Below are 12,873 nucleotides of genomic sequence, written 5' to 3' on the forward strand. Positions count from 1 at the left end.
GGGACTAAAAAAAGGAAGATTATCTTTATTTTTAAGAACTTCATCTTATAAAGAAAGAGATCTTGACACCACTATGAAGCCATGTAACAAATGTAAAGATAAATGTGCCCACAATTACATGGAAAGTGAAATGTAAAACACTTGAGGAAATACAAGGAACAGTCTTCAAGGCTTTCCCGAGTTGTTCACACTTGGGGATGCACCAGTATATGAATTATTTGTCAAGCTAAATTTCAGTATTGAAGAGGATAGGAAATATTTAGAATGCTTTATTTAATGCTTATGTAGTCCTTCTGACAGACTAAATATGCAATACATGATTAAAATGGTGCAAAAGCAGCACTGCATTAGTTATCCTAAAATGCAAACAGCAATTCTAGTTGGCAGATGTTTTTCATAAGAAAAACTAAAGTAAAGCATAGGCATCTGTAGCTAATTACCAAAATTGTAGTGACAACAACAGTCTTATTCTCAAGCCCAGAGGTATCGTTTCCAGAGGGGAGCTCAGTAAGGGTAACAACCATTTTGTCTACTTCACTCCAGTATCCAATCTGTAAAAGGTTACAGAAAGATAGACACATGGATAAATCATCTTTCTATTAGCCAAGAATTTAATAATTTCAAATTCATGTCTGAATCCAAAATTACATCTACATTAACTACTCTTCTTTGAAACAAGAGATGTTTCTTATATATGTGACTCTAATAGAAATAGGGCTTATAAAAACAATGAAACAAAAACAATTCTTAAAAACAGCTTTTTTCTTCATGTTCACTTCTCATAGTTTCCCAACGTTAACCTGTTTGGGAATGATCATATAGAAACAGAAATAAAATCCAAGCAACGGCATTTTATCCATAACAGTTAAAAGAAAGGTGTTGAACTAAATAAAACATTAATGTATATTTGCACCAGCTATGTTTTGTCTTCTGAACCATAAACTGTCAGCGATAGTTCTTTCTCTTCTCATTAAGCTTCTTATATCTTGATAGAAAAAAATATACATAAAGAGTTCTATTCACAGTTGTTTAAAGATTACATTTCAATGTTACTTACCAGAAATGAATAGTTTGATTTAGGGAAAAAAATACTTTAAAACATGTCTGTTTCTGGAAGTAAACTACCAATGCGAATATATATTTCCAGGACTCTTCAGAAGAAGAGGTGATGGGTAGCTAACTCACCTCCTCACAGAGGGAAAACTGCCTTTAGATCCCTAATGATTTACCTTCCGGGGCCCATTAGTTTTGAGTTCCATGATGTTAATTGTATAGTTTATTCTTTTTCCATTCTGGTCAAACTTTATATTTCCTGAGAGACCTTCAACCTGAACCTAATGAGGAAATGGGAAAGCAGCACAGTTATCAATTTACTTCAACCAAAGATACAAACGGGGTGCAGATTACTCGCACCGGACTCCAGTCAAGAACACTTCATTTATAAGATTTTTTTTCACTCTTCAACCTACCTTTGTGTGGTCAGGAAATAATATTCACCTTATATTAAACATAACAGGGAGACTAATGTAGTAGAAGGAAAACAGTGTTCATTGTTAAGTCACATTCACAGTCATTTTGAATGACTAACCTGTTTGAGGGCCCTTTCTATCTCTACGCCTTGTCCCCAGGGAACTGCTGGGTTTGCCAGACAATCTCCTGCGTTGCCCCTTCGGGAGATTTCAATTCTCTGCTTCCGTAGGTTGCGGAAAGCTTCAGTCATCACTTGAACAGCATCATAGGTCAGAGCAGAAGTATACTGAAAAGCATCACACACTCTTCATAAGCATGGGAAAAAATTCCAAGATTCACTGCACACTGGTCACCATACAATACCAGTTCAAAGTCCAAGAACTTTGAAAGAATTCCTGCATCTAGAAGTCTAAGAATCTAAGGGAGATAGTACAGAATACAGGGACAATAGAGTGTGTTCTTGACAGTAAGCAACTCTTGTTATGTCAACATCTCAGCTATTTCAGGTGAGAGCTTTCACAATTGTGTCTTTCCTTTTCTAACCAATTTCTTATTAGAGCATCACTCTACGGCTTTATTTGGGGATATAGGGGATGATCAAATAAACAAATAAATATCCCTCCACTAATGAGAGATTCATTTGGCAATAGGGAAAACATACTGATTAGTTTAAGTCTCTAATTCTACCTTAGTGATGTGCACATAGATCTGCAATAGTCTTTGGAATATTTTTATGACCCCCTCGGCGATTATGATAATCAAATAGAACCATCAATTTCATAAATTCTATGTCCCCTTCATGCCTCAACAGTTTATTATAACATTGGTCCCAAACTTATAATGTTCAGATCCCAGCGGGACAGTAGGGTATTACAGGAGTTGGGGGCCGAATGAAAAAAAAATGGCACTAAGCATACTAAACATTGTCCATGGCTACATCAGTATTACCTCACGCCTGTATATATACCTCCATCTATCAAATGTATCATGCTGCTATTGTTAATGATGAACCACATTTTAACACAACTGCTTTAATGAATGCTGAAGAAATTTCTGGTATTGATATTTTTCAATCTGTAAGTAACCAAAGTATAGGGAAGCAGGGTAAATGCAGTATCATACTGAATTTGTGATCAAAAATTCTTGACCACAAATCCAAAATGGGCGCTCAGTATTTCCAAGTGATGATCCTCATTTCTTTAGTAAATTAGTTCCTCCACTCTCAAAAATCATTATTTTATGCCTTCTCTTCTCTAATATCCACAGCTCTTCACACTGCTCTTTCTCCAATTCCTGCTGATTATCTTGCCTTACATGTCACTGAAAAAATAGAAGTCATAAGACAGAAACCTTTTATCTATTTCAACCATAAAGCTGCCAAGAATACACACACTCTCCATTTCCCTACATGAGATAGCCGTGCTCCTACATCAGGACAGCCACTTCAACTGTGTACTTATGGGGGCCATTAAATCTTTCTAAAGACATTTCATGTACAATTATACATGACCTCAACCTGTATCAGCATTGCTTTCTCTCTCTACTGGATCATCTCTATTAACAATTTAAATGCTCTGATATCTTCAACTACAAATAAAAAATAGATGATGACAGATGATGATAATGATGATAGATGGTAGGTAGTTGGATAGATAGAGAGAGATATTAACTGCTTCTTAGATTTGTATCTCCTTCTAATACCTACCCTCTTTTTTGCTTCCTTCATCAGAAAATTTATTGAGGAATTTTCTAAACTTGCCATTCCACATCAAACATCCTTGTTTTTTTCTAAGAGGTCTCACTCGATTCATGGCTTTAAATTACATGTACATGCTCACACGTTACCTCCTCCATGATTCCCTTCCTTCCCACCACATTCCCAATCATTCCCTTTCACATGACCTCCTTGATTTTCATCAGTATCTGAATATCTTGTTCGTGTTGTCTTTACTTCTTGACTTCATCTCTCTTCCCCACTGGAATATCTACTCTAGGGAAGTAGAAAACTCATCCATCACCACTGAATTCTCAGAGCCCAAGGCAAGGCAGGGCACATTGTAAAGACTTAGGAAGGAAGGAAAGAACTCAGGCAAGGGATTCACAGATCTTGATATGGACTCTGGGACTGTTTACAGGACTCACATTCTCTTCCAGTCCAGTGTAAAGATTATATAAATAGATAATTGCAATCTACCTATTATAGTGTTATAAATTGCCCTGATGGTAGATAGATGTCTGTCTGGTTTATCCTTTTAAATGAGAGATATTACATTAAGGCAAATGAAAAATCATATACGTCATATGAATCATCTCCTCTATGCATCCAGAAATTTTCTGAGCCTCCATTTTTTAAATGTAAAAATGGCAGCGTGAGGTTCTCAGTCTTCCGGATGCTTGCACTTGTGTTCCTCACAAGTATCTCAGCTATGCAGATCCAAGTAAAATCCATCACCATTTTCCAAAAAATCTGCAACCTTTTTCTTCAAACTGTACATGTGAGAAATTATCAAAATAAAGTATGTAATAGGTCCAACTTGATTTAGAATCAACCTAAATTTCTGACAGTAAAGGAAGTTTAATATCTATACTTTCTGCTTTAAGAAAATATTATGCAGCTATTAAGTGATACTAATGAAGGTTATATAACAATGTGAATAATGTCTATTATAAAATTAGTGAAAAATATTACAACTAAGCTTTTTAAAAAATCATTCTTCATTGATAAATGAGAGTGGTAACAGCCCTTCAACAAATGAAGGAAAGAAAAATAAACATATGATTATAATAGAGAGGAAATTTGACAATTTCCAAAGAGAGGAAATCCAAAATGATTATATTTCTATTCCAAGTTTTATAGAATATTCATGGACTATTTTTTAAGAAAATCTTTATTATATCAAAGGCACTGTTTTATATCATAGTTACTTAAGCAAAGACTTGGAGAAATAAAATAACACATCAGGATTTATCTGGCTTACATATATGTTTGTTTCTATTCTCCTAGAGAAAAAAATGATTTAATTTGCTTTCTTCTAGGTCACTGAGGTTTATATAACCTAGGTCACTGAATAGGAAACAGACCCTAAATTGAATAAATTGGATATGCAAGAAAGAAGTATTGCAACATCTATGAAAAAGTTATGATGATATTTAAAAGCCAAAATCTTTGAGTCAGCTTGGTCACATTACTATGAGAAATCTATAAAGTCATCTGCTAAGTGCTTTAGAGGTCTATAAATGTTGGCAAACTACATTAAAAAATAAGATTAGGTTGAATGAACTAAAAGCATTTAGGTCTGTGCAGCATGTTAAAATTATGATTCAGAGCATGAGCATACTAAGAAGAAAAAATCCTTTCAACCTTTTTCAAATGTTCAAATTTAATCAAGTCTCCAGCCTATTATCATTCTTAATTAAAAGTCACAATCATAGAAACACAATTCTGGACTGAGCAAAAATAAACAGACACTGTCTCCAGAGTTCCTTTTTGTTTATGTGCCACATATGTGGCTCATTTATTTTCCTAAACAAATATATTCACATTTTTTATTGCATTGTTTGATATTTCGGTTTTATTCTACCATTCACTAAACTAGGTGCAAATGAATTTGAAGGGAACACGATGCCAATGTAACTATCTCCTTCCTTGAAAACAAATGCATCATCTCTGCCCTGGTGTTTATGTTCTGTGAAATCCCTCAGCTGGGTTAGAAATTTATAATTCAGTGGGGGGCCATTATGTTTTGCAGTGTTCATATCACAATTGCATCATATCCACACTTTAAAGAAGAAATCTGGAAAACGTTTTTATGGTCCATTTTCCAAATGCACTTTTAATTCCATTTTAAATTGGACTTATTGAGATTCATTTCTCAAATATAAAATGAAATATGCATTTTAAACATGTTTGTTATGCCCAATAGTCATCAGACATTATTCAATAATACATTACTATAATCACTGGGACCAGAAAACAGTTTTCTGACAGCCAAATACGGGGGTATAAAAAGAAGTTCTATGTTCCAAACATTTAGAATTTAATGAACATACAAAAAGTATAAGTAGGCTATAATATCACATTTTATGGGTCATTATTATACCACCTACTCCTAAACATGTTATCTGCACTGTGCTAAAACAAACAAAAAATATTCCAAGAAAAAATATTAAACTTTAGGTATAATGAAAGTATGAGAAAACTTGCTATGAATGGCCATTTTCCAAATTTTCCTTGACATTTGAAATTCAATTGTATATAGTTTAGAAAGCGTTGAATGTAACACCAGAAGACAGAGCCCAGGTCCTGATTTTATCATTTACTACTCAGTTGCCTTGGACAATTTAACAGAATCAAGAGTGTCCAGGGTTTCTTATCAATGAAATAAAGAAAGCAATGCCTCTCTTATGTCATAGTAGTACTGGAAAAGCTCACAAGGAAATAAGAATTCATGAAATTGGGTGGTTTTCTAGCAAGTCCTTTTTAAAAAATTCTATGCAACAAATATTTTTATTTCAGTTTTATAGATGAAAATTCTCAGTTAACAAGTTATATTTTGCCCAGGGTTGCAAATAATTTAAGTGGCATTTGAATTTAGATCTCTGTGTTTCTGGAGCAGTGATGGTGCTCAACTGTCCTGGTTTGCTTATAGTATTACTGTTTTAGGGAGAAAGGCTGCAATTCCAGGAAACTCTTTAGTACCAGGAACACTGGGACAGTGGGTGCCCTTGTTTGGCAAACACCACATCAAATGAGTAGAGTTACAGGAAACGGGAAGCCAGGTGATTTATAAAATGTGCTAAAATATACAAATTATTGACCAGTGTGTTTGCTTTCTTTTTTCCTTTTATTACTATCTGTCCTGGTATAAAACTAGCTTGGCTTGATGCTTTGAAAACCACTATCCCAATCTATAAAAGAGTCTGTGATTTAATAAGTTCAGAAAATTATTCTCATATTGGCATATTAAAGGCCCTGAGAAATCCTGCAGTGGCAATTCGTTTAGCTTTGTCTGAAGAACATTCAATGTCCATTAAATTACCACCTAAAAAATTTCCTTGACACCAATTACTTTCCATAAAAATATTGTTTTGTGTAACATACTTTGGGCTGTTAAAGTTTAATGGCCTGAAAAATTTTATATACTTATTTTTAAATGGCATCACTTATTTGATTAAAGTTATTATACACTGAATATTTCCCTAAAGAATTTTACAATAATTCTAATTCTCAATATCTCCATTTTACAAAGTTCTGAAAATGGTAAAAAATGGATAAGCTCTAGGTAAAATAAGTAAACCAATAAGGAAAATTTTAGAAAATCTTTCTATTTGTTTGTTTGTTTGTTTGTTTATAGACTCTGAGAAAGGACCAGGAATCATCTAGAGCCATAAGAAAATGAACAGAACAGTATTAAGAAATACATTATAAACTTAAGTTTATTCACTTGTCTTAGTTTGAAATTTAATTGCATTCTGGGAAAGAGTTGTCTGTGATAAGGCTGAGTAAAACTTGTTGAATATGTGCCCTTTGAAACTTCACTGCATAAAGTCACAATATCTTCACAGAAACTCAACTTCAGTGGAGTAACAGGAACTAACAGGAACTCTTGTTCATTGCTGGTGAGAATGCGAAATGGTACAGCCACGTTGGGAGTCAGTTTAGCAGTTTCTTACAAAACTAAGAATACTCTTACCATATGATCCAGCAGTTGCACTGCTTGGTATTTATTCAAAGGAGTTGGAACCATATGTACACTGAAAAACCAATGCATAGATATTCATGGTATATTTATTCATAATTGCCAAAATTTGGAAGCTATCAGGAAGCTTTGGTCAGTGACTGGATGAATAAATCGTAGTACATCCAGACAATGGAATATTATCAGTGTTAAAAATGAGTGAGCTGCCAAGTCATGAAAAGACATAGAACAATGTCTTGAATGTATATTATTAAGTATGAAAAGCCAATCTAAAAAGGTTGTATACTGTATGAATCCAACTATATGACATTCTGGAAAAGGCAAAACTATGGAGACAGTGAAAGATCAGTGTTTTCCAGGAGTGGAAGGAGAGATAAATAGGCAGAGCACAGAAGATTTTCAGAGCAGTGAAAATATTCACTATGAAACTATAATGATGGAAGCATGTTATTACACATTTGTGCCAAAACATAGAATGTCCACCTTAAGAGTGAGCCATAATGTAAACTGTGGACTATGGGTAACTATGATATGTCAGTGTAGGGTCATCAGTTCTAACAAATGAATCCCTCTGGTGAGTGAAGTTGATATTGGAGTTGGCTATGCAGGTCTGAGAGCAGAGTTACATGAAAATTCTTGGTACTTTCTGCTCAATTTTGCTGAGCCCTTAACCTGCTCTAAAAAAGTTAAATCTAAATTACAAAGTTAAAAAAATCAACATCTTATATTCTTCTCCTAAGAGAATAGCCAGTCTTTTTAAGATCCATCATAATTGACTGCACCCTAAATGCAGTCAGTCTATATTCATGGATTTGTGGCCTTGGCCTGATACCAGACTCAAGCTTCAGCCACATCTTGAAGACAGTTAGTAGGAACCGCCAGAGAGCAAGTATGTGCAGTGGAGAGGCGAGCAGGCTAACTAGGGAGTTGACACCCTGCGACTGTTCAACTAGTTAATGGCCTTTCTCTGGAGTTCTATTTGAGTATAATATTTCTAAGATACTTAATGAATGCAAATTAAAATGTAATAAGAATAAGTTGTACTGAAAAACTTAAAAAAAAGGGAACTCAAATTTTCAGATAAAACTAATCAGGTTCATCAAGATGGAAAGAAAGCTGGTTTTGATTCACCCGTCAGTTGGAAGAGACTTTCTAAGAGGCAAATCTCTTACTTTCTTATCTTATTTTAAATTCTTTCCTGAGTCTCCCCACTTCCTAAGAATCTTCTAACAAAGTGAAAGTTCCTAATCTTTTACGATCCAGGAAAAATAAAAGAAATATGTTGCAAGGTTATTTAGGATTTGATTCCGATGTCCAGAGTTCAGAAATGACTGCTGGCAAGTCACTATAATCTTTGAGAGACAGAGGAACCGTTGGAGGTGTTACAGATTCAGCGAGAATTAGAGCTGTTAGTTCTTTATTGAATGCCTAAATTAGCACTTCACACAATCATGCCATTAGAGATTTGGGAGAAATCTGAGATATCCCCTAAATTTATTCTCTTTACATGAAGGAATGTGGAAATGAGATGAACCCAGATACCCTGCCTTATTATTATATAGTCATAATGCCTTTTTAATGCTGTAATATACATTTAAATAGTAATATGCTTTTAATTCCATATATACATTTAAATAGTGCAATGTATTATTTTTCAATCATTTTTTATAAAATATATAATTGTACAATATCAAAAATTTAATTAGTGGGCTTATTTCAGCCATATACAAACTTTTTAAACCACAGACTATAAAGTGGTGCCTGTATGCCTCAGTCAGTTAAGCATCTGGCTCTTGTTTGATCTCACAGTTTCATGAGTTCAAATCCCATATCAGACACTAATGGACAGTGCAGAGCCTGCTTAGGATGTGCTCTCTCTTTCTCTACTCCTTCCCTACTCATGCTATCTCTGTCTCTCTCAAAAATAAATAAATAAATTTTAAAAATCAGAGAGTGGACATCCCTATTGTGTCCCTGAAGAAAGCTCTCAGTTTTTCTCCATTGAGGATGATATTACTTGTGGGCTTTTCATATATGGCTTTTGTAATGTTAAGGTATGTTCCTTCTATCCCAACTTTATTGAGGATTTTTATTAAGAAAGATACTATATTTTGTTAAATGCTTTTTCTGCATCTACTGACAGGATCATATGGTTTTTATCCTTTGTTCTATTAATGTGATGTATCACATTGATTGATTAGCAAATTCTGAACCAGCCCTGCAGCCCAGGAATGAATCCCACTTGATCATGGCAAATAATTGTTTTAATATACTGTTAAATTCAATTTGCTAGTATCTTATTGAGAATTTCTGCACCCATGTTCATCAGGGGTATTGGCCTATAATTCTCCTTTTTAGTGGGCTCTCTGTCTGGTTTGAGAATTAAGGTAATGCTGGCTTCATAGAATGAATCCAGAAACTTTTCCTTTCATTTCTATTTTTTGGAACAGCTTGAGAAGGATAGGTATTAACTCTGCTTTAAACATCTGGTAGAACTCCTCTGGAAAGCCATCTAGCCCAGAACTCTTATTTGTTGGGAGAGTTCTGATAACTGATCCAATTTCTTCACTGGTTATGGGTCTGTTCAAATTTTTTATTTCTTCCCATTTGAGTTTTGATAGTGTGTGAGTGTCTAGTAATTTGTCCATTTCTTCTAGGTTGTCCAGTTTGTTGGCATATAATTTTTCATAGTATTCTCTAATAATTGTATTTCTGTGCTGTTTCTTGTGATCTCTCCTCTTTTGTTTGTGATTTTATCTATTTGGGTTCTCTTTTCTATTTGAGAAGTCTGGCTAGAGGGTTATCTACTTTGTTTATTTTTTCAAAAAAATAGCTTTAAGACCCATTGATTTGTTCTAGTGTTTTTGTGGATTCTATATTGTTTATTTCTGCTCTAATATTTATTAGTTCTTTTGCTGGCTTTGGGGAAGTCCTAGCCTCAGCAATCAGGCAACAAAATGAAATAAAAAGCATCCGAATTGGCAAAGAAGTCAAACTTTCACTTTTTAAGATGACATGATACTCTACATGGAAAACCCAAGAGATTCCATCAAAACACTGCTAGAAGTGGTACATGAATTCAGCAAAGTCGTAGGATGTAAAACCAATATACAAAAATTGGTTGCATTTCTATATACCAATAATGAAGTAACAGAATGAGAAATCAAGAAATCACTCTCACTTACAATTGCACCAGGAAACATAAAATACCTAGAAATAAACCAAACCAAAGATGTAAAAGAACTATATGCCAAAAACTATAGAAAACTTATGAAAGAAATTGAAGAAGGCACAAAAAATTGAAAAACATTCCATGCTCATGGACTGGAAGAATAAATATTGTTAAAATGTCATTATTACCCAAAGCAATCCACATATTCAATGCAATCCCAATCAAAACTGCACAGCATTCTTCTTAAAGCTAGAACAAACAATCCTAAAATTTGTATGAAACCACAAAAGACCCCAAATAGCCAAAGTAATGTTGAATAAGAAAACCAAAGCAGGAGGCATCACAATCCCAGATTTTAGCCTCTACTACAAAGCTGTCATCATCAAGACAGTATTGGCACAAAAACAGACACATAAGCCAATGGAATAGAATAGAGAACCCAGAATTGGACCCACACATATTTGGCCAGCTAATCTTTGACAAAGCAGAAAAGTATCCAATGGAAAAAAGACAGTCTCTTTACTAAATGGCACTAGGAGAACTGGACAGCAACATGCAGAATAAAATTTCTTACACCACACACACACAAAACCCAAAATGGATAAAAGACCTAGATGTGAGTTAGGAAACTATCAAAACCCTAGAGAAGAAAACAGGCAGTAACCTCATTGACCTCAGCCACAGCAATTCTCCTAAGGCAAGGGAAATAAAAACAAAAATGAACTAGTGGGGCCTCATCAAGATAAAAAGCCTATGCACTACAAAAAACAAAAAACAAAAAAAACAATCAACAAAATTAAAAGGCAATTGACGGAATGGGAGAATATATTTGCAAATGATATATTGGATAATGGCTTAGTATCCAAAATCTATAAAGAACTTACCAAACTCAACAGCTGAAAAACAAATAATCCAGTGAAGAAATGGGCAAAAGATGTGAATAAATACTTTTCCAAAGAAGGTATCCAGATGGATAACAGACACATGAAAAAATGCTCATCACCAGGAAATACAAATCAAAACCACACTGAGATACCCTCTCACACCCGTCAGAGTGGCTAAAATTAACAATCTAGGAAACAAAAGATATTGGTGAGGATATGGGAAAACAGGAACCCTCATGCACTACTGGTGGGAGTGTAAACTGGTGTCGCCCCTCTGGGAAACAGTGTGGAAGTTCCTCAAAAATTTAAAAATAGAACTACTAGAAACTTTTTAAAAATATAATTTATTGTCAAATTGGCTTACAAAAAACACCCAGTGTTCATCCCACCAAGTGCCCTCCTCAATGCCCATCAACCATTTTCTGCCTTCTCCCACCCTTCCACCCACCCTCAGTTTGTTATTTGTATTTAAGAGTCTCTTGTGGTTTCCCCTCCTCCCTCTCTGTAACTATTTTTTCTCATTCCCCTCCCCATTGTCTTCTGCTAAGTTTCTCAAGATCCACATATGAGTAAAAACATCTGTCCTTCTCTGACTGACTTATTTCACTCAGCATACCCTCCAGTTCCATCCAAGTTGCTGCAAATGGCCCGATTTCATCCTCCCTCATTGCCAACTAGTATTCCGTTGTATATCTAATCTACGTCTTCTTTACCCATTTATCAGTTGATGGACCTTTAGGTTCTTTCCATAATTTCATTATTGTTGAAAGTGTTGCTGTAAATATTAACAGAAGGCCATGGGGGAAGGGAAGGGGAAAAATAGTTTCAAACAGACAGGGAGGCAAACCGTTGGAGACTCCTAAATACAGAGAACAAACTGAGAGTGCATGGGAGGACAGGGGAGAGGGGAAAATAGGTGAAGGGCATTGAGGAAGGCACTTGCTGGGATGAGCACTAGGCGTAGTTATGTAGCAATGAATCATGGGAATCTACCCCTTACACCAAGAGCACACTGTATACACTGTATGTTAGCTAACTTGACAATAAATCATATTAAAAAATAAGTAAAATAAAAAGACAAAAAAGTCAATCAATCACCCACACAATATAGGAACTAAACATGTCACACCTCTAGGGTGTTGTGTGGTGAAATATTTTAATATTAGGAGTAGGGAACACCAATTTGTCAGCAGCAATTTTTTGAGAAGCAGAATTAATTCTATTAAGCCACCAGAGTACTACACAATGCACGGTGCTAATTACCGAACTGAAAGAGATTATGTTATTTTCAGACAGGCCTAATAACTCTCTTAGGACAGCAAGTAAAAAAGTCTAGGTCTGTGCTTGAAGTCGCTTCCTGAGTAAAATGAGATTCTGGTGGGAAAGTCTAGTGCCACAAAAATGTCAGTCACGAATTATTGTTGAATTCCTTGACATCAGCAGAACATTGCAGACACAAAAGTTGAACTAAGGCTCAAATTGTCGATGTGATAAGATAGAAGGGGTGTCTGTAATCTGGCAAGCTGTTGAAGGCACTGAAAACACTAAAAGTCTATCTAAAAACAGATGTATTTGTAAATTATTTTTGAGATAGTGGCGAATCACCTTCATTATCTGCCTCTTCTGAAACTTTTTTTATGGAAAGTAA

General features: G+C 34.8%; 1 protein-coding gene across 5 annotated transcripts in view; it reads right to left on the reverse strand.

Annotated features, from left to right (window-relative positions):
* GRIA2 (glutamate ionotropic receptor AMPA type subunit 2) overlaps nucleotides 1-12,873 on the reverse strand; it is a 149,456-nt gene that overhangs the window by 40,292 nt on the left and 96,291 nt on the right. For all 5 annotated transcript variants that reach the window (XM_029939683.1, XM_029939691.1, XM_029939715.1 and 2 more), the window contains exons 7-9: nucleotides 1,589-1,756; nucleotides 1,230-1,334; nucleotides 441-551 (exon numbers count right to left, since the gene is read on the reverse strand). In XM_029939683.1, the coding sequence (XP_029795543.1) occupies nucleotides 441-551; nucleotides 1,230-1,334; nucleotides 1,589-1,756 (384 nt within the window). The remainder of the gene's footprint in view (nucleotides 1-440; nucleotides 552-1,229; nucleotides 1,335-1,588; nucleotides 1,757-12,873) is intronic.

Source organism: Suricata suricatta, chromosome 1 (assembly GCF_006229205.1).
Source record: "Suricata suricatta isolate VVHF042 chromosome 1, meerkat_22Aug2017_6uvM2_HiC, whole genome shotgun sequence".
NCBI lineage: Eukaryota > Metazoa > Chordata > Mammalia > Carnivora > Herpestidae > Suricata > Suricata suricatta.